Raw genomic sequence first — 27825 nt, forward strand, 5'->3', positions numbered from 1 at the left:
CCCTATGGAATGGAGCCCATCGCACCTAGCGATTGCAGCACGTACTGTGTTGTGTGTAATGCCCTTTTCACTTATTTGCAGCAGAGCCATGGCAGATGCCCATCTCACAAATGCTCAGTCGAAACACCTGCCTGGATACCCATTCAGCACTCTACCGTAAGTTTGAGCCTTTTAATACAAAGATTTGAGGGACTGAATGGTAAGTCTCTGTGCTTGGAGCCGCCCTGGGCAGGTAAAATGTCCATAATTAATGCATTTGAGAAAGAACAGTAATGAGTCTTAAGTCTAGACCAAGCTCCTTGGGAAGCCTAAACTGTTGATGTGTTGAGTTGTGGCTTAGCAGTTCTTCTCCAGAAGTTCGGACTCTTCAGGAATTTAATGTATTCAACTTGGAGCAGTGGGGATTGGTGGCAAGCTTGGTATAGGGTGATGGTGGAGTCCAGCTTAGGGAGTGCAGAGTTACTGTTGATTTCTGTAACTGGGCCCCAGCTGAATGTGGTAACTGGGAGCTGTCCAGATCCAGGTGGTGATTCAGGGAAGGGGAAATGATCTTTCCTTTTCCACATTCTTATGCAAGAAAGACTGATGATTTCAAGTGCTTTACAGACTATTAAGTAGGAATTTGTCCAGCATAGGTAACAACAGTTTTTGGGATGATGGATAATGAGTAAAACTTGGTCTGCTGAGTTTATAGGAAATTTCTGCTGTAAATGCTTTCCTCCTCCTGCAAATTAGATGACTTCAGTGAGATTTGCTTTTAAGTATCAAAGTCTGAGTAATATTTGAGAAGGAAAAAACCTAACTGTGGTCAAGTTGACACTGCTTTGATTTATATCTTGTCTGAACATGCATTGTAGATAGAGCCAAATCTTTGGGTGTTGGAAGTTAGAGGGCTGACTAATAGAGCTCTGATAATTTATTGCACCTAAAAAATTGGCAAGAATTCACTGACATCTCCGTTGGCTCTGGACCACAGCATGATGTTGGTCCACAGCTATCAACTTGTCACCTTTTATGAGTAGATGAATGAGAAACAAATTCAAGTCGTCACTCTTGCTCAGTCTGTCACTAATATTGCAAGTGATTGTAAGCTCTGGGGTTTTGATCGTCTTTATATTACGTTAAAATTGTTTGTGTTATTGTTTGTCTGTATGATGACACCCACTTAAAAATATCGATTGAACTACCCAGTCTTTTACCAGGTGAGGATCCAGGCCAGTAACTTATTAGCTCGTTCTAATTATTAGTTTCCATTTTTAAAGACTTTGGACTGACTTTGTGGTGTGGTTTATGTTGTTTTGTGTTTATGTTAAGAGGATTGCAGCATGAATGGTAGTGTGAGGCTTTGAGAACTGGAACTGTGTTGAACATTTGTAGCAAATCAAGAGCAGGTGCACTAAATACAACGTCATGACCTGACTTTTTATATAGCAGCTTTAAATGCCTTGGGCATTTTTAGGATACTTATTTCTTAAACCATAAAAAATAAGTGTTTGAGTATTCTTTGTTTGTCTCTTGTTAGCTATCTGTGCATGCATATAGTGTCACAAAAAATGGTAAGCTGAAGATTGAACTTTGTTCTCTTTCTAAGCATGAGAAATTGTCTAAGATCAGAATAACTTCAAGTGTTATTATTTTTAAACTGTTAGAGTGGAAACTGGTTCTGGGACCAATATTATTTAACATCTTAATCAACAAAACAGACACTGGGATTGAGTGTAGCTCCCGCAAATTTGCAGATAACACCAAGCTGAACGGTGCAGTTGTTATGCTGGAGGTAGGAGATGCCATCCAGAGGGACTGTCACAGGCTGGAGATGTGCACCAATGTGGACCTCATTAAGTTTAACAAGGCCAAGTGCAAGGTGCTGCACTTGAGTCAAGATAATCAGCAGTGTCAGCAAATACTGTGAGATGTGAGATAAATTCATTGAGAGCAGCCCTGAGAAGAAGGAATTGGGGGTACTAGTGGGTAAAAAACTCAACATGAACAGGCAATGCACACTCCCAGCCCAGAATGCCAGTTGTATCCTGGGCTTCATCCAAAGCAGTGTGGCCAGCAGGGTGAGGGAGGGGATTCTGCCCTTCTGCTCTACTGTGATGAGACTCCACCTGGAGTGCTGTGTCCAGCTCTGGGATCCCAGCATAAGCAGGATGTGGACCTGCTAGAGCAGGTCTAGAGGAGGCCAAGGAAATGGTTAGAAGACTGGAGTGCCTCTTCAGCAAAGACAGGGTCTGTTTGCCCGGGAGAAGAGAGACCTTATTGTGGCCTTTCCCCATTTAAAGGAGGCTTATAAAGGAAGACAGGGACAAACTTTTTAATAGGATCTTTAAAGACAAGACAAGTGGTCATATTTTTAAGCTGAAACAGGGTAAAGTTAGATTGGACATAAAAAAGGAATTCTTTACTGTGAGGTTGGTGAGACACTGAAACAGGTTGCCTAGAGAAGTTGTGGATGCTTCATGCCTGGAATTACTCAAGATTAGGCTGGATGAGACCGGACAACCTGCTCTAGTGAAAAGCATTCCCACCCATGGGTGGGACTAGATGGTCTTTTAAGGTATTTTCTAACCCAGGCAATTCTGAGTGTATGAAAAAAAAAGCCCCCAACTTTCTATTAGAGTATATTTCAAGCCTTCACTTGGTTGCTATTTTTTTGATTGTAGAGTACAACATGTGGTCCTTGAGGTAATTGCCTACTTAAAGCTTGTTATCATCTGTATTTTTTCTTGATTATAGAAACTGAATAGAGTGAAGGCAAATAAGTTGTAATTCCCAAGTACCTTCTGCTTCTTTTTTATCAAGCAGTATTCTACTCAGCCAAACAGACAAACTGTCTGTCTTATCTGTATCACATACTTATAGGCACATTTTACTATACTTGAGTAGACTTATTTTCCTGGGAGACTAATGCAGACAGTTGGAGAAAATTAAATCAGACAGAAATTAACTTCGAGTGGTCGATATTTTCCCTATCTGTTTTCAACAGTGTTTTTTAGCTGACTTGCCTTTATCACAGAAAAATATCTGTGAAAGATCAGCGTTTTGATAGAAAGCTGATTAATGAAATGAAAACTTCTAGTGACACATCAAAGCATATCGCCTCTTAAAAAGTCTTGAAGGGGAAAAAAAAAGCAGACATCTGGCCTGTTGTGGCAACTCTATTAGATGAGGACAGCATGTGTTTGGATGTCTCTCAACAGTGGTGCAGGGAACGGTGTTGAACAATGAAGGAAAAACAAACTGCTAGGAAAGGTATCCTCTTTCATCAGTTGTGCTGGTTGTGTCACTGAGGATGGCATGTGTCTGCAGTCCCATTTTTCAGTATTTTTTATATAAAGCACTATGTCCTCTCTTGGGAGGGCCTTTTGCATCTAATGCAAGAACCAGGAGATCTGGCAGCATTGCTGTTATGTAACAGTCTGAATTTTGCCATCCCTAATTTACTATCCTCTTTGAATTTGTCGATGGTTCTTGCAGTTAAGATTCTCAATTCTGTTTGGCAACTCACCATCTGCAAAAGAGGCCATAAGTGCATGCTGACTTTTTGTGCCTTCACAATGTCCTTAATTAGATTCATTTTGAGTCTGAGAGTTTTAATCTAGGGAATTACCTAAGGGTGGCTTTGTCTGCACTTGCACTTTTAGTCACGTCTTCCAAAGGATTGTAGTGTTTGATTATAAAATACTGCAAAAAGAGTTCACTGTACTGCTCTCCATGAAACTTCACCTCCCTATCGCTGTGGCTGCTTGCTAGCTAGATCCATTATGTAAAGATAATGAAGTGTCAGAAGCTGCACCTGTGTTGCAAAAACATTTGGGGCTGTCTTTCCTTCTTGCCCACTTGACAGCTTTTCTTGAGCTTGGCACTCAGCACAAGCATTCACCTTAGATCACCCTGCAGCATATATAGGATTCCTTTGCATATCCCTGCTGCATTCTCAGCAGAGCTCTTTGGCCCTCTGTTCTAGCCCACGGAAAAAATCCCTTTTGGGCATCATTTGCCATGGAGAAGCAGCAGGAAGAAGCAGTAAAAGGGGTGTGAGCACAAAAGATTAAGGATCTGGCACATGCCTTAAGCAAAGCCTCATTCAGCATCAGCTGCCCCCTAAATGTGAAGAGGGTGACAGTGACTTTAAGGGAAGGTGAACCTAAAGAAGGTGCTTGCAGGGTAAATGCAGCAGCTGTACCTGCTGCCATGGCTCATGGACTGCAGATTTACACGGGTGCCAGACTGTTCTGCAGCTGAACTCTCAGCTGAACCTTTTAAACTCTGCAGCTGAACTTTCTGCCCCTTGATTTGCCATCTATCCATAGCACAAGGAGAGCAAGTATCACTCCTCTTTGAACCTGCATATGTTCTTGTTTTATTTACATGGGATAGGTCTGTATGCAGAGGATGTAGTTACTCCTGTTTTTTCTTTTCCTGGTTTATTGGGAGCACTGGAGGAACAAGAATGCACTAATGCCCTGCACAATTCTGAATTTAGCCTGCCTGATTGGAGAGTTTGTTTAAACATTCCTGGTTTAAACAAATCAAGGCTTTTGTATTGAGATTCACTGGGAGTTGTTTTAAAGAAATTTGTACTTTTGGAAGATGACTTGGAAGATGCAAGTTAATTTTGGTGGTTGTGATGTATGTAAAGAATGTTCTGACATGATATGGAGCCAAACAGAAACATATTGCAACATGCATATTCTGAATTGGTCTCCGGCTATGAGCCTGGAAGAATTTTTTCTGAAACCAGTCTTGCTTTTGTTAAAGACAAAACAAATAGAAGTCTCTGTTTGGCAGGAGTCAGCTCTCTCCTGGGACTAGTGTTGTGCCTCCTAATGATGTCCCATCCTCTCCTGTGTAGATGTGCTCTATAAAATAAACAGATTGCTCTGCACTCCAAGAAATGCATTTTGCAGGGACTATCTGATCTTTAAGTCTTTTTCCATTAAACCCCTGTTGGCTAATAAATTTCACTCACAACCCAAGTGGTGGTGAATGCTTTTTGTGGATAAACTGAAATATTTGAGAACAGAGCTACTAATACAGTGCTTCTTCTGTCTTTCACTTCAGTATTTAATGGCAATGGAAAATTCTGAGTGCTAAAACCCAGCTTTATTTTTAAAGGAGGTACTAAAGTAATACTATGCATATTTCTGCTAGGTCTCTATATTCCTGCAAATCTTCTTCATTCCTAAGTCTCCCGTACCTCTCCTTGCCCAATGTAATTTACTGTCCAATTCTCTAAAAGGCATGGTTAAAAAACCCTGCAATGCTGAGTCTGTTACCAACTGCTAGCTATGAAGATGCTTTTTTAAACAGCCGCTTAAATCCCCCTTCCCCTTGGATAGCTCTCTGAATCTTCCTTGTTTTCACCACCCCTCCCCAGCCTTCCCTGGGGAAAAACATGCTGTTCCTATTGTTGTTGGCAGTAGCTGGAGGTGCTGAAGATTCTCTCCTGTAATCTGATTTAGGGATTCAGTGGGGAAAATTTGGCTTACTAGGCTAAGGTAGTGTTGGATTAGCAGTAAACCACAGCACATCCCAGCAGGACAGCAAATGCTTCATGCTTGGGTAGATAGAGGCATGGGCTAGCAGAGTATCTGTAAACAGGAGGGATTAGGCTTAGGAGCAAATTTGGAGAGAGATCAAGCAAAAAAGCCATTTACTCCACTATTTTATCAAGTAGAAGGGAAGAAGTGGGATACAAGATTTCTTGAAATGGCAATAGCCTTTTGATAATGAACTATATATACCTAATTTATAACATATATGGTCCTTCATCCCATTGCAGTTCCCAGTGAAACTATGGAAGGGTTTCAAAACTGCAAAACAAGCTCAGAAACTCTGAAGATAAGTTGATAGTATATGTAAAAATTTTTATGATAAACATTAAGCTGCTCAAAACCATTATCTGCAGGCTGACCCACATAGCTGCTTGACATCATCATCAGGAAACATTTTACATGAGTTATTTGCAATGAGTAATCTCATTAAGCTGACATTATGTATAGGATATTTGCTGTCTTTATTGCTTTCTTTGTTTTATGGAAAGCACCAGGATGTTTCTGCAGCAGTCCCAGTCACAGAGATGTAGCAGTGCATAATTTAGAGCAAAGTATTTCTAACTTGGTTATAGAAATTTTGTTAAAGCCGAAACCTAGTATTGATCTTTATGAGAGCAATTACTTAAAGTTACTTTTATGGAAAAGCAAATATAAATTTAACTACTTAAAATCATTGCAGCTTATGAGGTTTATGAGCAAAAAATTTTAAACAACACTTAATTTTCTTCTGGACACTATTTTAAAATTCTGTTTTAAGTGCTCATTTAGCCAGGCAACATTTTGACAGTGTTACTGAAGTTTAAAACCAATGTGCACATCCAATTTCTACAGTATTCATTATTTATTATTCCCAGAGGGAAAGCACTGTTTGAGTATAGTTTTTGTGATAGGCTATACTTAGCTTGGGGGTTATATACCAGAGATATTGCTACTCAAAAGCCACACTCTCCTGACGTGGGAAATTCCATGCTAAGGTCAAACACAAGTGAGTCAAACATTCTGGGTTTATGGCAATATACACAAAACCCAAGTTAGCTCTGCTCTTTATTTACAACCTGCAATAACCAGAAAATATGGCTGTTATGACTGCTCAGATGTGCTTCTAGTGCCCAGTAAAGTCAGAAAATTTGTTTTCATTATTTTTCTCTTAGTTGTGCTGCAATGATAACATGAAGCAATGATCTAATACTCTTTTTGGAGGAAACCAAAGAAGTTGAGCATATAACTTAAAAAAGTGTATGTGCATGTAGCCAACAGGTGAAGGGGAGCTCAAATGGAAGAGTAGGACTCTTCCTTAGAGGTCAGTAATTCCTGTCATGCTATCTCACTATATGTTAGCAAGCAGCCTCACTGCCTCATGCTATAGTAAAAATCTATAGATGAAACTTGTGGGAGAAGCAGATGTGGCAGAAAAAAGATAGAAACTGTGCCTTGCTCAGCAGTATTTGATAGTGATGCTGACAGTGAAATTCATCTGTCCAGATTTATGTTGTTGTTGTTGGAGATCTATAAACACTTTTGAGGGACAGTTCACCTTTACACTGGTGTGAATGGATTGGGTTATGGAAGACTGTTTCTCCTGACTAATGATACAGGAGACTGGGCAGCCAGCTCTGGCACAGTGTCTGAACTGAAGGTGTATCCTGTGGTTTTCTCAGTGTTTGCCCAAGTCTGTGGCAAAGTGTTGAGGTACAACAGACACACATGTACAAGACTTTCCTTCTAGGTAATCCAAAGACACATTTCATTATAGTTACCCTTTTGGAACTGTAGAGTCATTAAGCTTGGAAAAGACGTCTATGATTATGGAGTCCAACAGTTAACTCAGCACTGCTCACCACTAAACCAAGTCACTAAGTCATCTGCATGCGTTTTGAACAGCTCCGAAAGTGGTGATTCCGCCACTTCCCTGGGCAGCTTGTTTCAATGATTGAGTGTACATCAATGTACATCTTTTCAGTGAATAATTTTTTCCTACTATCCTGACTAATGTTCCCCAGGTGCATCTTGTGTCCATTCCCTCACATTCTGTCACTGCTGTTTGGGGGAAGAGATTGATTTCCAGCTGTCTACAACCTCCTTTAAAACAGTTGAAGAGAACAAGAAGGTCCCAGCTCACCCTCTTTTTCTCCAAACTAAACACCCCTGACTTCCTCAGCTGCTCCTCATAACTTGTGCTCCAGACTCTTCCCCAGCTCCCTTTCCCTTCTCTGGACACTCTCCTGCCCCTCAATGTCCTTCTTGCAGTGAGGGGCCCAGAACTGGACACAGGATTGGAGGTGAGGCCTCACCAGTGCCCAGTACAGGGGACAGTCACTGCCCTGCTCCTGCTGGCCACACCAGTGCTGATCCAGGCCAGGGTGCCACTGGCCTTCTTGGCCACCCGGGCACTGCTGGCTCAGGTTCAGCTGCTGTCAGCCAGCACAGCACCCCCAGGGCCTTTTCTGCTGGGCTGGATTCTGGCTGTTCTGCCCCCAGCCTTTAGCACTGCCTGGGCTCATTGTCAGCCAAGTGCAGAACCCAGCACTAGGCCTTGTTGAATCTTGTTCTCTTGGCCTCAGTCCATCAATCCAGCATGTCTGGATTCCTCTGCAAAACCTTACTACCATCAATAGATAGGTAGAGCTGCTACTAATTTACAGGCAAAATGCAAATGAAAACAGGATTGGATCTGGGCACAGCCCAAGCTGTGTAGAGGTATTACAACATCTCCCAGAGTCTGGTATTATACCTAATGCCTTTTTCCTTAATACCTTGAAAAAAAAATCTGTTTAACATAATAGACCATATGTTTTAGTGGCATTTTCATTGGTACTTTTGGATTGCAAGTCCTATTTTTCATTCAGTGCATACATACTGTATTATGTCATTTGCAGTTAAAGGGCTCTGGGAACCTAAAAGTCTCTCTTTATCACATAGATGGCTATAAACTGCCATATTAGCAAATGTGTTCTGCAAAGATTTATTCCTGGAAAGTTCTGAATGCCTCCTGTGGGGTGCTTGGGGGTCTTCCCTTTAACCCTGTTGGTATCATTCATATGCCACTCTAAATAAGCACGGGAATCCTGCCCTGGGACTGGGACAGCTTATATATCACGGAGGTTTTGCAAGGCATTTCACAGGAAATGAATGTGAGAAGCTTCTTTGAATGCTGATAGAAATTACTCTTCTCTGCAGAGTACTCATTTCTTTGCTGTTTGAAACTTTTTTTTCCAGTTGTGAACAAATGCAAATTAGGATTTGTTTGCTTTTTTTTGTTTGTTCTGGGCTCTCTAAGGAATCAGGGAATATAAATTTCCTGTAAAACATATAATTGATAAGCTGTTACATGTCACAGGAAGAATGTGAATTATAGGTCTAAATGTACTCTGTTTGCAGAGTTTTGAAAAACAGAGCTTCAATTATCCATGCAAACAGAACTGAATTCTGTCATCCCTTCCTGGGATTTGAGTCTTGCCAAAACCCAAAGGTTCTCAGCCTTGGGAACTTCAGTATCCATCTCTCTGGGTCAGTGACCCTGCATGAATTTTTCTTGGTGGACATCTCCTTTTTTTGCATCAAGACTCATCATCTTACATGAAGTCACAGGGATAAATATTTGCTTGAAGTATTTAGCATTAATTACAGATTCAGACACATCCTGTCAGTCATTCTAACAGTACCTATTTATGTAATCCACAGTAGGGCCATCTCTCCTGCCTTGGATGCTTCACTGGATTTCCTCAGCATCTGAGCATCTCAGCATGTTAATTTGTTTTCACAAGATCCTTGTGAAGAAGTTGGGAAAGCTGTTATCCCCATTTTAAAGACAAGGGTGAGAAGCAGAGAGGTGGAGAATATGACTGCATTGTGTAGGGATACACCGAGCATATCAGCTCTGGAACGAGTGCTGCACTGAGGGTAATTAACCCATAATAAAGCCAATAGTCCATGCATAATGTCACATCTTTGTACTTTTCTGTGCCATGAAGCTGGTCAGCTCTTGAAGCAACCTTTGGACTTTGTAATAGAGCAGTGAACAACAGAACAGAATATTCCTCTTCTGTGGAAAGGGAGGTTTAAAAAATATTCACCATCACAGGTATAATTTCAGAAGAGGGTTTTGCTACATCAGTTTGGTGGCCTGGGCCACCCCTTTGCTGGGTTATTTTGTGAGCTGGGCTCTGGCTGAGGAGCAAGGGGACAGTGACAGTCTGCAGGAGCTGTCAGATCTGCAAGCTGCTCCAATGTCACTGTCTTTGCTCAGAGCTGAGTTTCAGGGCAGCTTCATTTAGAGGCTGTGCATTCTCTATTCCTCTGAATTGTTTATAGTGTATGGTGGAAACATCTAAAATAGGACACTGTAGAATGAAAGAAACAGCAAAACCACAGGAAAGTTGAAGCTTTTCCTCCCACAAGTATATATTATGTATATGTATTTTTATACATAGATTTCAGTATCTCCTCCTTTGTCCTTCTGTGTCAGCTCCTGAGTTTACCCCAGTTGTACTTATCTCTGTAGCATAAATAACTCTCTGTCCCTCTCTCCAGTTAATCTAAACCTGCAAGTGTTCACTCCTGTTCTTTTTTGCTGTGCCATCTGCCTCTCAGTCTTACTGCTGTGTTACTCCCTTCTCTGCCACCAGTGTCAGATTTTCTGAGAGAAGCCTGGGTCTTGAAATATTTTGGGAGTTGAAAGATGGTTAAGGGAGTGCTCTTCCATGTTTTGGTGCTCTCTTTTCACCCACAGAACAGCTCTTACATTTTCTTCTTCCCTGCCATGTCCTTATTTATGAGGTACTTAGGGATATTCCTATTTGGATAAACATTTACTATTTTTAACCTGTTTATCCTTGCAGAATAGGTAATCAGAAAAAGCCAGTCATGAGTGAAGAACTGTGATTTCTAACACTGGATAGCCACCTAAAAATATTTAAATGTCATGACTGTAGAAGAATGGCAATACTGAGTTGAAGGATGGGGGATAAACCTCAGGAGAGGGAACCCAGTCATCTGCTGTTACAGGGAACACAGTCATGTAAAACTTCACTTGAGAATTTGGAAATTATTCACTGTCAGACACTTCTAACTTCTGCTGTCATCCTAGGCAGGTCTCTGCTACTCGATGAATGTGTCAGATAAAGCACATACCATGCTATTTAAAGATTGGTCTCACTAAAAAGCCAGGTGAATAACTCACATGAGAATTTGTGGTCTGCCTGGATTTGTCCTGCTGCTGTAAAACTGAGTGTGCTGATGTGTTGCATCTTTGCACAGTGGAGCCTTTGATTGTAAGCTCAGCCCAGGTCTGCCTGCTAAAAAGCAAATTTAGTCACATTTGGCATTAGCTGACCCAGTAATTTTAAATGGTCCATAAAACTTAAAGCTGGCCACAGGAGAGAGAGCAAAAGCCCCAAAGGATCTCTGTACCTCTGCAGATGGTAGAAGTCCATGGTTGATGCTTAGAGATAAGACGTGGTAAGAGTACAGAGTAATAGTTCCCTTGGAGTATCTTTCCTGCTTCCAGAATTAGGAGTTTAATGGCTTCTTGGGTTTGAGGTTACAGCTTCTGGTAGACCAAAACTCCTTAAAATAAGAATTGGATGAGTAGAACAAAACTCTGCTATCATATATGTAAATCTATATTTGCATCAGTGGAACAGGGCAGGGTTTGGTTTCTCCCTCTCTCCCTTGATAGTAAAAGTGATTAAATCTTAGAAGTTTGGATCCTCTCCTGTACTTTTTTTTTAAAATAAAGAACTGGTTTGATAATAAAATCTTGGCATTTACTTTTATCAGTTCTTAAGTATAGTAAAGAGGGTACTGCTTATCAGTTTTCTAGTGTAGCATATATTCTACTTTAATAATAATCTGCTCAGCTATGCATTTTCTCCCCCTCACGATATGTGCATGAAAGGTGCCTTTAGAGATTTAAGGGGGCGATTTGAATAATGATTTTTTTTTCAGCTATCCTTCATTAAATTCAAATTGCCGCTAACTTTCTACAACATCACTTCTATGGAAACTCAGCATTCGCTAAAATAAAAAATGTCTTTCAGCAGATCTTTCCATTTTTCTTACCTATTTTCTATTGCTTTTTGAGTATTGTTTGTTGCATAGTGGCTGATACAAAATTTGGAAGCCCTTGTAAAGTTATTTACAGTATTTCTTTTCCATTTAATGGTAGTTCTTTGGATAAGACCTTCTTTTGTTTCAGTAAAATCAGTGACAAAATTGATTTTGAAGTGAAAGTAGAAAGGTGTTCTCAGTTTATCACCTCTGAAAATGAAAAAATTTGAATTCATAGCATTCACAGTAGTAGTTTACTGTATTGCATGTTTATTGGGTTCTTAGATGTGCTTAACTGCTGTTAAGCAGTAAAATCCAAGAAAATGGAGATTATTGAATGGTCTGTTTGCTAAACCAATCTTGACATCTTTATTCATACATGTGTGATTACGTTACCACTTCAAAATGGTATTTTTGATGTGGAGGTTCACTACTTTTTTTTTTTTTTTTACTTTGTTTGGTAGTGATAATCTACAGAATCAGGACAGTTTTGTTGGGGGTGGGAGTTGTTTTGTGTTCTGGTTGATAGGTAATTAACAAAAGTGTCAGTTAATTTCTAAGTACTTGTTGCTGGTGAATTTGCATAAAATGCAGAGCATCATTGTCGGTCTGAGGCAGAGTGGGATTAGGAAAAAGCATTCAGGAATTGTTCTAGAGGAAGTTCTGCATTCTGGCTTGCTTCTGACAGGCCTTAAGATAAATGACCCTGTATGTCCCTTAGCTTACACCAAGCTAGATAGATAGCAAATGCTTGCTGCTTTCCCTGAGATCCCAAATTTCTTTGAGATCTATTCGTGCATACAGTACAGCATAACTGTGGTATGATTTCAAATTCCATATGTAATTTTCCAGGGTCAACATTAATTGCTTTTAATCTTGAAACCAAGAATGAAAGAAAAGTTATTGAAAAACACATATTTTATTTTATTAAAAAGGACTTGACATTTTAATTTTTTTTTTAGGAGGGTAAGGGAGACAAGACAGGAGGTGGGGAAAAAGCTCATTGCTTTAGGAGTTTTCTTTTTAGATGCAAACCCAAAATATCGACATAATAGCATACTTTATATCAGAATTTTAGAAAAAGCAACTTCAGAAATCTATCCATCATAGATGCAGGTTGAAACTGTCAATGTTCAAGGTGGTTTGAACTTTTTTCCTTTAAAGTAACTTGACTTAAAAGCATAGAAAAGTAAATGCTAGTTGGTTTTTTTACCATTCTTTTATTTAGTTCTTCCCACTGCAGTCTTTATAGTTTTGTTCTTGACTTATTTTTTCTGTTTATTCTTCACTGACTAAAGATACTGTCACACCTGCATAAGCCTCAAGTTTATCTTGCTTTCTGAGCAGGAACCAGAAGACCTCAGCTGCCATGAAATTGAAAAGGCTGAAGAATAACAGAGCAACTTGTTCCCACTTCTATTCCCTACCCCAGATGAGCTCCCATGAAACACCCTCTCAAAGTGCCAGTCTAGCAGATGTGGATGCATCACAGGACTATGAAGTCCTCGTTCCACATAAGCAATTCAGTGACTGAAATGCATCTTGGATAAAAATTAAGTTTCCAAGTAGGCAGTTTATGAAACTCATGTCCATTCCCATCCCTGCCTTTTTCCCTGCTTGTATTTCTCCAAGGGTTCAGGCACCAGACTTGCCAGAAGTACATTTCCCATCCTTTTTGCTGAAGTTCCTTCATCTCTCCAGGTACAACTGGCCACATTTTGCAGGGGGGATGAAGACTTCCTCTGTCTGAACCTTATTTGTTGCTGCTGGTGGTTGTACTCTCCAGAGTGAAGCTTACGCTGAGCTCTGAATTTCCCTTTGCAAGAATGCAGTTATACTGAGGGCATCCTAGCTAGCTTTCATCCATCTTTTGAGGGAAAAAAATGAAGCAATCCTACCTACCAAGAGGGGAGTTTAGGGGTTTAGGCATGGGAGTAGGGTTGAGAGCTTTTGGAGATCTATTGTGATTTTTTAAAAGCACAGATCAGGCAGGCATTTGCAGTAGAATACAGGGAATTTGAAAATATAGCCATTTATCTCCTCTCTTACTTGCATTTCCCCCTGCTTCTAGGCAACATGCTGCTTTTTCTGAATTTTGTCAATTGTAATTTTCATGAACTGCATTGCAGAAATGAGTACCTAAGGCCTATATCAGGCGGCTCTTAGGATCACCACGCTTCATCGATCTGCAGCCATTTCCATTGTGCTCTTCTCAAGGTGTGGCAGAGATGTTGATGACAATATGACAATGTTAGTGTCACCATCTAACAGGGGCAAGCCACCCCTGATTGTAGAATGTCATGGACAAAGTGGAATAAAAGGTTAAGCAGAGGTGATGCTTATGGACTTAAGTAACTGTCTTTTTCTGAGTGTATTTGCAAGGATTTCTCTTAAGACACATTACCTTTTCCTAAGCCTTTGCAGATGGACATTCCTATGCTAATTTGTGGAAGAAAAAGGTCAAGAACTGCAGTACTTAAACTACACTGCTCAGAGAAATCATGGCAGAAAGTTAGGAAAGGTAGGCAGTTTAAAATAATTTGGGAGGCTCAGCAAACTCTTAACGTGAAATTTAAGTGAACTGTAGCTCAGTTACTTCCTACTCTCTAAGTGTGGTAATATGCATTGGCAAAAATAGTCTATTTTATACTGACTGATCGTCTTCATTTGACAGGTTTGCTTTGAGAAAAGATTTAGGTGTCGCTGTGAGTAGCTCATGAATTAGATTTCAATTCCTTATAAAATAATTGGAGATGAAAATCCATAAAGTCTAGAGGGTAATACAAGTTTGGGTAAACAAACAGCATGATTTTTATAGAGAACAAATCATACAAGACACACTTAATTGCTTGTTTTGATAGAATTGCTAAATTATTAGCTGCGCTTGTACTTTTTAGAGATAAACTTTCAAAAACATCAAGAGTAGTTAGGTACCCAGCTCCTGCTGGTTTTAAGGATTTGCTACATTATCTCTGGAAGTTTTAAATGAAAGTTCATGTTAATTGGCTTGGAGTTTAGTCTTGCTACATGACTTTTTAGACCCCTGGGAGCGACTGTGCCCAGATGGATATATATGAGTTGTGTAAGGAGGATGGCACTCTTTCCAGCACCAGTATTATATGCAGACTTGCTTTGTATTTTCATTAATGTCTGAGAAGTCTGGCTCAGAGCAGCATGCCAAGGAAAGATAAAGGCAAAAAATTCGAGAAGCTGTGAGCATTAATATGTTAATATAGTCCTGCAGAAGAAAACTCCCCTCTGAAACCTCATCAATCCCCCTGAAAACCAAAACCTAAAGTGGAACTTTTAATGGGAATAACAGATCTTAAATAGTTTTGGTGGTAAATTCCACATACCACCTGAAGAAGAGAGATTGGACAACTCTTGACGAAAAGGGGTGAAAAGATTCCATTTGCTGAGTCTTCTGAAAGAATTTAGAAGACTTTCTGAATTCTTTCAAATCATCTAGTTGCTCTGTGGACCAAAGCAAATTTAGAGGTCATTAATGCAGGTAGATCAAAGGCAGACAGTAGTAGCATTCACACCTAATAACACACCCCTCCCAAAACAGATCTTTTGTACTGGGAGATTGAAGAGAAGCCAGTAATTTGGACAAATAAATGTAAATCTGTTAGATCACCTCACCTGTCTGAACTCCTTGGAACTAAATATGTACACCTTTTCTGCCATTATATAATTGGAAACTCTCTAAAGGTGGCATATATTGTGTCTGTTCTACTGGAAAAATTTGAAACATGGTATATATTTTTTACTAGGAATCTAGAAGGAAGGGAGATAATACAGCTAAAGGAAATGGCAGGAAGCAAATTTGGCTGAAGTTAGTGATATCTGATTCAAAACAGATGTCCTCAGACAGCCAGTGGTCAAGACTGGGAAAGAAATGAAAGGAAAATAGAAAGGGAGGGATACTCTGTGGGGAAGCAGGAAATTTGTTGAAGAGGGACATAGGGATGAACTGGGACCAATCAATCAGATATGCTTACAGTGGCAACATAGGGAATGAGGTGGAGAAAATAGAAAGCCCTTGAATGATGAGGGTAGGAGGCAAATCTCTATTGAACAATTGACTAGTGAAAAATCTGTGGAAGTGTATCAAGAACTAGGTTTTACTGCTTGACAGCCACCCAGGAGATAAAGGAAAAAAGGAGATACTTGTAAAAACCACATTTGGCAGCTTTCTAGGAGCTAATTAAAAAAGAAAACACAACCCTCCTCACCACTACCACCCCCACCAAATATTTAGGCTGTGTCTTTTATAGGATCCTACTTTTGGTAGAATTGAAATGCATTAAATAATGAATTAATGTAGTCAGTGTGAATTGAGATCAGGAGGAACATGAGTAATACCACAAAGAAAATAAAGGAGCATGAAACACCTTTAAGACTGGAAGTTCAGACATTGAGTTTGATGGCTTATTCTCCATGCATTTAGTCAAGGGAAAATTAAAGAACCTGTGAAGGGGGAGTGAGAAATAAAATTTTATGTTAAATGAGTGAAAAATTAATCTCTCTATCAATATGATCCTCTTTATTAGCTGACTTGTGAAGATGATGTTTATCAGCTGCCAATCATTGAGATAAAATAATGTAAATCTAAGTCAAAGTCACCCAGAAAAATATGTATTAGCTTGAAAACTGGCCTGAAAGGATAAATTATAAGTAAATATTTTCACCCTATGTTTATGTAAAAAACCCCAACAAATCAGGACATAAAGCAGGGTTTCTTATAAATTCAAAATTAAATGTATATGAAACTATTTTTGAATAACCATTGTTTGCTTAAAGCCTATTGTTGTTGAGATTTATTATAATTGATATTTAATTTCACTGAGATTAGAATGGAATGCCTTTTGGTGGCTCTAGTGGGTCTGAAACATCCCTGCTGAAGAGCTCAGGGGAGATAGGCTGTAGCTGTCTTCAGGAGAGTTCTTTGAGTTGAGGAAGGGTACCCGAACACATGGAAATGACTAAAGGTACATGGGATTAAGCAGGTGGATCCCACCCTTTATTGGCAGGAATTAGTGCAGAATTAGCCAGCACCACAAAATTGTTTTGTTGCTTTACACAGTTGTCTTTCATTTTGTTACTGTGAATAACTCAGTATCCCCATCAAACATTGTCTGCTTGCTCTTATCCTCATTTTCAGGTGATTTATAAGTATTTTGAATTACATAGGTGCCAATAGAGATTCTAAACAGATTTCACTGAAATTGTTCTTCTACAGCAAAACAGTGCCTTTTATTATTTTATTATTAACCTTTATTTTCAATTCTTTTCAAGCTTTTAAATCAATGGAGGATGTGTTCTTTTACCTCCTGAGAGCATAGTTAATTTATAAGACTTCTGTGAAGGATGGCTTTCTTGTTTTTTTTTTTTTTTGGAAATCCAAGCAATAACCAAGCTCATCTTTGTGATTGTTGTCTCATTTGATGGGAGAGACTTAAAAAATCTGTGAACAATGTCTGTGGTATGTTCAATCCAGCTTGATTTTTCCTTTTTTTGCAACATCTTTGTGGTCCATCTGGATCTACAAATTTAAATCTACAAATTTATTAATTTGTATAGTTTCTACAATTTTTTTCTGGAGCAGAACACAGATTATATACTCTCTAATTCCTTAAATCTGTCCAAAACCTTTAAAAAAGTTGATGCCATGGCATCAATTTGCCCATTTACAGTCCTTTATCACTAAGTTCAGTTAAGCAATGGGTTGATCCTTGATGATTAATATTTTACTGCATCATATTTTTTCCTTCTGAATTTTTGGCCTGTGTGACTTGCTGCTATGCATTTTTTATTTACTAAGAGCACTTCAGTTTAGGATAGTTCTTCTTTATTTGTAAAGAAATGTTCAACAGATAGTGAGGAGTTTTGGAAAAAAACATTAATTTTTATCACAGGTAATCATTATTCAACACCTTGAAGATTTGTTGGGAATTTTTGGTAATAATGAAAGGTCAAATAGTTTTCAATTTTCTCACTGAATAAAGGCCGATATGTAAAAATGAAACCCAGGAAAAAACCCCAAAACCCAAGAACAATGGAAAAAGCAGGCACAATAATGAAGACAGAATAATCATGGGGCATATATATAAATATATATATATATATATATATATCCACACAGAGAAGTAGTGAACAGCCACCACCTGGAATTAGAGGCTGTGGAAGATCAAAGAGGAGAGTGTAAAGTTAGGGCAGAAAATAGATTTGTAATATACATGCTTATGTTGTTTGCTGTGAATGTGCATGTTCAGTCTACCAGGGTTAATTGCACATATCCATATCTCAAGGATGATGAAAGCAGAATTAAATGGCAGTGTTGCTTTTTAGTGAGTGCTGTGCTATGTTAGAAAACTTTGATTTTCTATTCCTTTGCAGAATTGTACCTTTTATTGAAAAACACTTTGAAGCATGGGAGCTACAGATACAATTTGCACATCCAGACATTCACTGAGTTACTCTTACACTCTTGGGATCCTGAAAACCCCTTTACCCTCTCTTCTCTGATGTACACAAAAGTACACACCCTGTAAGACAGCATAATTTTCTTTTTTCTATTTCATGTGCCGAGTGCTCGATGCAAAATGCACGTGTGTTATGCCAAAATATGTTGAAGTTATAGCATTATTCTTGAAATCACAGAATCACAGGATTGTTAGGGTCGGAAGGGACCATCATTCTTGAAATCACAGAATCACAGGATTGTTAGGGTTAGAAGGGACAGCTGGACATCCATCCAGTCCAACCTTCTGCCAAGGCAGGGTCACCTAGAGCAGGTGTGGGTCTGGAGGAGGTGGTGAATGTCTCCACAGAAGGAGACTCTGCAACCTCCCTGGGCACCTTTTCCAGTGCTCTGCCACCATCAGTGTAAGGAAGTTCTTTCTTGTGTTGAGGTGGAACTTCTTGTGTTTTAGTTTATGGTTATCAGTCTCTTTGAAACAGTTACTTCTACAAAGAGGGTTAAAATCAATGCATAAAGCCTGTTTCTGCCTGTAGGTATAGAGGAAGGGCCATGGCAGAGCAGGTTTTGTGATAATACATGGTTTTCTGGCTGCCAGCCTAGTGCTCTTGCACAAATTGGTGTTTTGTTGGGAAGAGAGGCTCATTTTCCTCAGTTGTTTTGTCAGTCATTAATTTGAAGCCCTCCCTGTTTGGAAGTGCTGCAGCATGTTCAGTGAGGCTAAACACATGGAGCTGTGGTACCACTTATTGATCCTGTCGTTCCTGTAGGCAGACTTGGTCCAGGCCCTCTGGAAAGGCACTTCTCCAACTTCAGCTCTTACATTCCTGCCTCTTAAGTTTGTACAGGTTATAGACCAACTTCTAATTGAAAAAGGAGTTTGTTTCTATTTATTTCAGTGGTCCCATTCCTTAAGTTGAGGAGATGTGAAGTCCGCTGGTACCCTGCACTTGGGCTGACTAATGAGAAGGGAGCTGAGGAAACTCTGAAAGTCTCTGAACTGTTTCAAAGATGCTTTGCTTCACTGCAGGAGGAATTCACTGGATTCCTGAGGCAAAAAAACCTGTAGCAGCATGAAAGGAGAAAAGAGAGCAAGATGATAGAATCATGTATTCCTTAAGGTTGGAAAAGGCCTCAAAAATCATTAAGTCTTTGACCAAATACCACCATGCCCGAAACTGTATCATGAAGTACCATGTCTGCTTGTTTTTTGAACACTTCCAGGGATGAAAAAACTATAATAGGGAGGAAGAAAGCAGAAAAATCAGAAGTGTATGAAGTGTAATCCTGCTCCTGTTACTTGATGCTGACTGCATCTACAGTTTAAGAATAGTTTAATGACTGTGTAAAGGCTATATTTTACCTTGGATTTTATTGTGCTAACCTCCCACTGACATTTTCACACCAGGATGTATTGCTTCATGACTTGATCTGGGAAAGGTCATTAAAAATAGTTGTGGTCCTTTCACGTAGAGGTTTTCAATGCTTTGATGAAAAGGATGTGCCTGCTAACAGGCCCATTTATACTAAACATGCCCATTGCAGGGCATTCTGATGGGTCTCTTGTATACAGACTACTGAGCTGCTGAAGTGTAAAATGGATTGTAACTGTGGAGTTACTGCTATTTTAAATATATATTGCACTCAAAATTGAATGTCAACAGGAAATGTTGCAATTTACAGATGTGAAATACTGGTGCATTAGTAAAGTTTTGGAGCTTTTTTATACCTGAAGACCAATGATACAGAAGTAAATCTCTGTGTGGACTTCTTTATTTTCAAAAAATCATAGAAAATTTGGATAAAGTGAAGCAGAGAGCAAATACTGAATCTATCATAGAGTGAGGCTGGAAAAGTGCTTTTTTAACAAGGAAGTTTTCTGGCCCATTTATTTGTTGAGAACACCTTCTTGATGGCAAATAAAAGCAAGAAATGGAAGCATCAATGGGAAGTCATTCAAAGTAGTCCCACAATGAATTCTGTTACCACTCAAAAGCTCATTGGATCAAATTGCAGACATGAGTTGTGACTTTCAATAGGCATTCTTATGTATGAATAGTTCTTGGCTCTTTATCTTTTCTGAAATGTGCATGGTTGCATGATTCTTCAATATTGTTACTGATATCAAAAACTTAGATTCAGATTTCAGGTTTCTCTAATGCTGGATCTTTCAGAACTTCTTTTGGAATCCATTACTTGTTTTGATATATGTGACAGGCCCCACAGTTCTCCCCAGTTACTCAGGCAGCATTTCTCCTTCCCTCATTCCCAAACCCCCACTTAAATCCTTTTCATTGCCATGCATTCCATTCCAGTTTTCAGTAGTTGATAATCATACCTGTGAAGTCTTATTTAAATGCTATTTAGAAATGAATGTGTATGTGAATGTGGGATTCTCTCTCTCTCTCTCTCTATCTCTCTATCTCTCTCTCAATTTGTTTCTGTGGAATTTCTCCAGAGATTAATTACATTGACCATTTAGTTTATTTTTGCTTTTTTAAAAAATTCTTCTAAAATTGGTGATGTCTCTTTAGAATGCTGAAGGCTTGACTCTAATGTGTTGCTTGTGAAGAAGTCAGCAACTTTTTGGTGATAGTCCAAAAAGTGTGTACTGTGAGAGCTCAGTCCAAATTTTGTATTCTATTTTATATCAGTGTCTCACATTGACATCTGTATGTAAACAGTGCTGTGAAAGAACTGGAATGGTTTCCCAAAAGATGAGATCATTACTTATACTATGTTTATAAAAACCACATTATTGCAGCACATTGAGCGTTAATTGTCAGATTCCATCCATTTTATGGAGAAGGACACGGCGCTCTTGTGGTGATCAGCATCACTAAACCACTAAATAGGCAATTCCTTGTGTAGGTTACATATAGAAATGTACCTGAATTTCTCTTTAAATCTTTTACTCAGTTTCCCAGGAAACATCAAGTCCTGGAATGAATACCAGAGAGTATTCTGGCATGGACATATAACCAACACTAGTCAATAGATCTTGAAGGAGTGACAAGAAGTCTAAGAGATTACGTAAACACAGCAGCACTTGTCTGACAGAGAGAAAGGGTCTTTTCACTGTTAACAGAGTAATTTGATCCACATTTCCTGGAATGGCAGTAATACCCTTTACACATTCCATGTAGAGTATGCAGGAATCATTATAAATACTCATTGTAAAGAATGTGGTACATGCATATGGGCCAAGGTGAATTTAAGTGAAACCCATACATATTGGTACAGGCAGGATTAGATCTATTGGCTCCTGGGTCTCGTTTCCCTGCTTAAATACTGGAAACCACTCTTCCTTAAGGATATCAGACTGCTGAAACCTTATGGAGTCCTTTCTGTGCTTCTCTAACCTCTCTGTGGGTGAAGTAGTTTCAGGTGTTCGGCTCATTCTCTTGAAAGTAAAGTAATTGAAGTTATCAAACTTTAGATTAGCCACTTAATGTACCATGATCCTTGAAGAGAATTCTGTCCCGCTCTTCCATAACTTATTAGAGAGCCACTCTGGATTTCAAAACCACTCCAGGGATCACAGAACACTAACGTCAACCACGGAAAACCAAAGTGGGGAGTCCAGAGAGATTGAAAGATGAGAGCTCACTTATCATTACCTAGGAGATAGAAAATGAAAGCCAAAATGTGTTTGTGACTGGAAGTAAAACAGAGCTTTCCTCACCCTCTTTGCCTGTTCTCCCAAAGACTACCAAAACAGTATTATAGAATAGTAAACCAGCTGTGGTTGACCATATTAATTTGTATTTCCTGAATAGTCATTGCTGCTCTGTATAAAAGTTTTGCCTCTTACTGGTCTGGAAAGTGCCTTCTGGTCTGGTCTAGTCAACCAGAGAAGATGAAGTTTCTCCCAGCCATATGAGGTGGAAGAATTGTTTGACAAGACACAGTGCTGTTCTCAGTAGGAGGCAGGCAGTACATGTGCCCTGTTTTTCCCATAGGAAGATACCATTAATTTCAGTAAGTTGCTTAGGAGCATAGGTTCTCATTCAGAGGTCGGGTTGTAAACTCAGGACCTTCATGTCTCAGTTGTTTGTTAGTACCCATCCATTTCTCTGCATTCGTGATCATATTTGTTTTAAAAGGGCGTTGAAAAAGTTGTGAGGTACAGGTTTTTATACCTGCTCCATTCTGATTATCCCAGAAGTTTTGCATTGCCCTGCAGCCATCTGGAGCATGAGTTGCTATCCAAACACACATGATCTTGTGTTTCCCTCACTACAGGGCTCCCCACCAGCTCCCAGAGATGTCTTCAGTGGATTTTTTGAAAAGGCTTTTGGGTTTGCTTCCCTTAAAAAGGAAAAATGAAGGGGCAGTTGTGGTGAGTGTACAGAAAGGAATTATTTAGGCTCTAGTTCCAGGAGGAGAGACACCAGGTTTGGATCTCAGTCTGAGCTGGGCTTCCAGGAGAAGCCTAAATCTCAGAGAGTGTGATAGTTTGAATACAGAATTTATTGGATGGATTCTGGTTTTCTCTTGCTCAGCATACTGGCTACTGGGATTCCCAACCTCAGCTGCTTCACTCATCCTGATCCCAGCTTGTGGATTAAGTGACTGGTTCTGGGTAATCTGTGGTCTGATACTATGGATGTGGCAATGGTGTGTGTCACCACTCCCTTTCTAGTCCACACAGGTACCTGCATGGAGCTTTTCCTACTATTTGAGCAGACGTAACAGAAGAGTGCCAAAAGTAAAACCCAACACAACTGAAAATAGTTCTGTATATCAGTAGACCCATACATTATTTATCCATGCTTGAATTTTAATGAAGAGAAATGCCATTTACTCATTAGTTTAGAAGCCAAAAATACCCGCCACTTACATGTTGACTCTGGGCTGTCTTCTGTTCCAGATACTACATTTTTCCTCCATTTCCCAGACAGAAGATATTAAATGTCAGTGTTTGACAGGCATTATTTCTGCTCCTGTAGCAGGAAGTAATGCAGACCAGCAGTTACTGTAAGGGTTGACTGGGATGGGATCCAGGTAGAAGGTTCTTATTCATGGCCCCACTCTGTGATATAGTGAAATGAGTTGCAGCACAGTGCAATGTGATATAAAAAGTTCCTAGTCTCACTGTCCAGCCAGGGAACTACAGAAGGGATCAGGTTTGAAGACAATATTGTAGGCTGACAAACCCTTACCCTACTTTGTTGTCTGGTGAGTAGGGAAGAATCAAGTATCTTCCCTGAGAGCAAGATGATGAATATCTGTTTAAAGTACATAGTGGATGCTCATGGATAATCTTGCTCTGGATAAAATAAATGACACTGTTTTCTTTGTCTTCATTTAGATCAGGATGTTGCATTCTGGCTTCATTTGCTATTAGGGTTATTCAGAGTACAGTTACTTCAGGGCATCTGCACCAGTTCACTCTGCACCAAGAAAATGGCAATGATTTTCCATGGGGCAGTGCACCCTGATTTATTTAGCACAGGAGAAGAAATTGTACAGGTAGAAAATTATTCTAAGGTGAAGCTGTGATACTTTTGCACAATAAGCTGTATTTTCTTAATCAGATCTGCATGACATTTCACAAACTGAATGTTTTATTTTTAAAAATCTGTTGTGGGTAAAATAGGCTTGCTAGAGGTAGAAAAGTCTTCTTCCTTCTATCTTCAGACTCAGTGTTGCGAGTGGAAGAAAATACATCTGCGATTTCTTTTCATCTTCACAGTAGAAGATCACAGTGTTGTCATTATTTTGTATATATGTATAGAAGTAGAAAAGTGTATATTAGGCAAAGCAGTGGTAAAGGGACCTAGCAAGTGGGTTTGAATCCACTTGAATCACTGCAACCTTCAAAGGTCTATTTTTACTTCTAAAATGAAAATTTAAGTCAGGTTTGAATCTAGTACATTTAGCTAATGGAGGGAATATACTTTGTTCTTGAAATTCTACTATTAGACCTGTGCAGGTTTAAAGCCACTTGGTAACATATTTCATTGAAGCACACCCTTAAAACACAATTAAAAAGATGATTATTGTAAATGATGTCATATAAAAGTGTCACAGGTTGGTTCAGGACAGAGAGTGAAGGGATGAGTCATTCCTCCTCTAGGCTATGATGGAAGTATGGAAAAATTAAATATGGAGTATGGGAGCAAAAAGAGACAACATTATAAAAAGCCTAACAAAATAGGTGAAGAAAGGGAATGGAAAGAGTAGGAAAAAGACTGGATAATAGAAAAGAAATGGTAGAAACAGGCTAGAGGGGCAGGGAACAAGGCATTACTATAAATAGCTGATATCTCTTGGGAAGAAGTATCTGTCATCTTGTTATATCTCTACAAATTGACACTTCTATCTCAGTTGCTGTCACTGATGTTCTGCAAATGCTCCACTGCAAAAAATGTTGAAGACATACGGATGAAAATGTCGTTTTCTAAGTGCAAGTAAGGATACCAAGGTTCTACACCTAGCTGCTTACAGATCCCAAGTCTTAGCAGTGCCCTGTACATTATAGCACAATATTTATTACTCTGGAGTTAATTTTGAAGCCTTGAAGTATGAAAGTATTGTCTAGAATGAATCTTAACCTTAAGCACTCTCAAGATCTTCCTCTTCTAAGACAGTGGATTTGGTTGTTTTTACTCCAATAATTCCCATGCTGAATTCCTCAAATAAAGTTTTGTTGTTATCCAGTGTGCTGGAGAGGAAGGTATTGTTCTTCCTGAGAGGAGCATTGCAAGTGAGCACATGTCCTGGGTGGAAAAAGTTCCTTGCATGGAAGCATGGATTTGGTAGTGATGTAATAGCTGAGTATTTTATTGTGCAGCCTTGCTTTATTCTTCACCCTTTTCAGTGAAGTGCATACATCTTAATTAATAACTCTTATTCTATGGAATTCAGGTGGCAATGGGTTCTTTTTACATCACATTAGTAGATTGAATATGAAAAAATATGGCAGTTCCAAAAGGAGTTTTGGTACCAATGCAGCCCTACTTAAATGTGGTTAATATCTGCTGCCAGAATTGGGGAGAAGCAGTGAGGTCAGAATACTCATCAAAAATTTCCATTTGTTACACAATTACACATAAAAATGGTCTGAAAAATTGTCTCCATATTAGGTTTATTAAAGTACTTCTGAATACTGAATGTTTTGAACCTGGCCATTGGATCATGGAGCTTCATATTTCCATTAAGGAAAGCAAATGAGACAATGCATTTCAGTGTGGGTATTTTGCAATTCAGATCATCAGCTCATTTCCACAAACTGTTCTCAAGTCAAATATAGACTTAAATTTTATTGCTCAGATTTTCAAGAGGCTTTTTTGGCGTTGTTTTTCTTTTTTTTTTTTTTTCTGAAGCTGTATTTCTTAAATGTGTACTTCTAAAAATATGTCGACCATCCCTTCCTCAATTATTTGCATGATTTCATGTAGTTCTGTTTCAAGATGAAATAGATGTATAAGCAATTGTTTTTTAGTGCTGCTGCTTTCTGCAGACTTTCAGAAATATAGGATTCTTATTAATTGTTACAAACGTGCTTAAGGTAATTAAAATCAATGGAGTAATATTGTATTGATAGTGCATATACATATTTTGTATCAGTTGCCATTGTATGTTCTTAACTAGACATCTTTGAAGATATAAAACAAGAATTGACAGAATAACAACTATGAAGAGTGTTTTGAGGCAAAAAATGGAAGAAAAAGAACACTGTCTTTTATTATCAGTGAGTTCAAAATGTCTATAAAATTATAGAAAATAAACACTGGTGCAGGGTTATGCTGATCATTCTTTTGTTTACTTGAAGTGAGCTTAAATTTCATTAAATTTAAATTATCCATTTGAATATCTTGAACTCTGTCTACAGTGTATTTCTGTAGTGCAGCACATTAGAGGGAGAACAGTTTGGACCATTTACATTAAGAAAGGATTGCCAGAAGGAATGAATCCAAATGGCACTAAAATAGTAAAGCTCGTAGGAAACTTTGTGTTACAGAAGACAAGTTATTTTGTATTCCAGGCTGTGTACTGATCCTAAGTGCTATCAAGAAGCTGGAAATGAGAGGCTTTAAAAATGCAGCAAAAATACAGATTTAGTACTTAAATTAATTGGAAAAACATGGACATTGTGCTGTAACTTAATCTTTCCTTAACCTTCTGCATGACTTTTAACTCAAGAAGTAGACTGAATGCTGAAGTAGGTTGAAAAAAATGTTAGGAGCTTTAATCTTAACTGCTACAGAAATAGAATGTGCTGTGCAGCTGCTCAGATATTTGCCACACTGTTGTCTGCAGTACCTGGCCACACTGAGGAGGAAATTGATGGGCAGTCTCAGAATCTAAGGCCACTGTCTTGAATATATCAATGCCTTCCAAACCACCACTGGCCAGTGCTCAACATGACATTTCCAGTGTGTTCCACGCAGTGATAAGCATCATTCTGGACTTAGGTACTGAAGAACTAGCACTTAAAAAAGAGGATTGGATTTAGGATCCAACCCTGACCTCCAGCACCAGTTCCTTGCTATAGGACCTCTCATTTTAGCTCATGAAGCACAGGCGAATGTGTTTCTGAAATACTCAGTCTGGTCTCTATTGTAAGCCCCACACCTGAAAATCAAGCAATTCAAAAGTCTGTAGAGGAGACATAAAAGTTGTTTATCTGTTAATATTATTGGGAGCTGTATGGCAGGGAAGCACCTTGGTCCAGTAATACTGTCCTTTGTGGTGGCCCTCCTGCTTCCACATCAAAGTGCTCTAGTGGTTCATTTGATTACTTCCCTTCTTGCTATGGGCAGTTTTAATGTTAGACTTCAGTCTTAATGTGGATGAAGATAGGCATAGGAGCACAAAGGCTTTAAGCAGTTTTCCTATAGCAGTGTCCCAGATCACTGTGGGTCTTTGAAAATCTGTCCAAAGCTGGTGACTCTGAGAGTGGTTCATGTAGCCTCATATGCCCCTGCTGAAACTGTTCGTACCTGAATTAGTTCTGTTCTACTGGCACAATTAGGTCTGCCTCAGCTTGCTCATGTAGAAACTGGAGGAGCTCTGCAAAAGCAGTATTAGGTACCTGGCAGCAATTTTTACTTTCAAAATCTCTCAGTAGTAACTTTAAATACATTTTATTGAATAAAGTCACAGCAACAAAAATCTGAGGCACTTTAAGGCAAATATATTCAGGCAAGTGCTGTTTCATAATAGCCTGTTGTGCGTCACTGAGGATTTTCGCCCGAACATTTCTTCTAAATGGACTGCAGGCATTATAGGATGGCACTCTGACACCGACCATTAATTCTAAAGATACTTTATTGTTACCTGGGCCAGTTACGCATCCTTGGCCTTAATGTCTCTTCTTTTTTTCTGAGTCCAGAACCTTTTTATCGTTTTTCAGGCATATTGACCTTCAATCATGCAGTAAGCATGCCAAATTTGTTCTTCTTGAGCTAACACAATGTGGCAGTCATGCAGATCACTCTTCCTCTTTCTTATTTGTAGATCAGCTTGTTCTCTGAGATGAGATTTGATGTCCTACTGTTATTTTCAATGTTCTCACCTCTGTCCCAAAGTCTTTACCTGCAGTCACCCTTCCTGACTTTCAAAATAGACAGCAACCCTTCAGTTTGACATTTTAAAATCTCATCAGCCAAATCATGTCTGGAGAAAAGGAAGTGAAGTACTTAGAAGGATATACTGGAATGATTGTTCTATGATAAATGAAACAGCCATTCTCCATGCATTTTTTCATGGAATTATAGCATA

At 39.1% G+C, this 27825-nt stretch overlaps 1 protein-coding gene across 16 annotated transcripts in view; it reads left to right on the forward strand.

Annotated features, from left to right (window-relative positions):
- Positions 1-27825, forward strand: part of DLG2 (discs large MAGUK scaffold protein 2) — a 984895-nt gene that overhangs the window by 165331 nt on the left and 791739 nt on the right. For 13 of the 16 annotated variants that reach the window (XM_063148780.1, XM_063148803.1, XM_063148779.1 and 10 more), the window contains one exon: positions 82-156. The exons of the other annotated variants lie outside the window; for them this stretch is intronic. In XM_063148780.1, coding sequence (XP_063004850.1) covers positions 82-156 — 75 coding nt within the window. The remainder of the gene's footprint in view (positions 1-81; positions 157-27825) is intronic. 16 annotated transcript variants of the gene reach the window in all.

Source organism: Melospiza melodia, chromosome 2 (genome assembly GCF_035770615.1).
Source record: "Melospiza melodia melodia isolate bMelMel2 chromosome 2, bMelMel2.pri, whole genome shotgun sequence".
In the NCBI taxonomy this organism is placed as follows: domain Eukaryota; kingdom Metazoa; phylum Chordata; class Aves; order Passeriformes; family Passerellidae; genus Melospiza; species Melospiza melodia.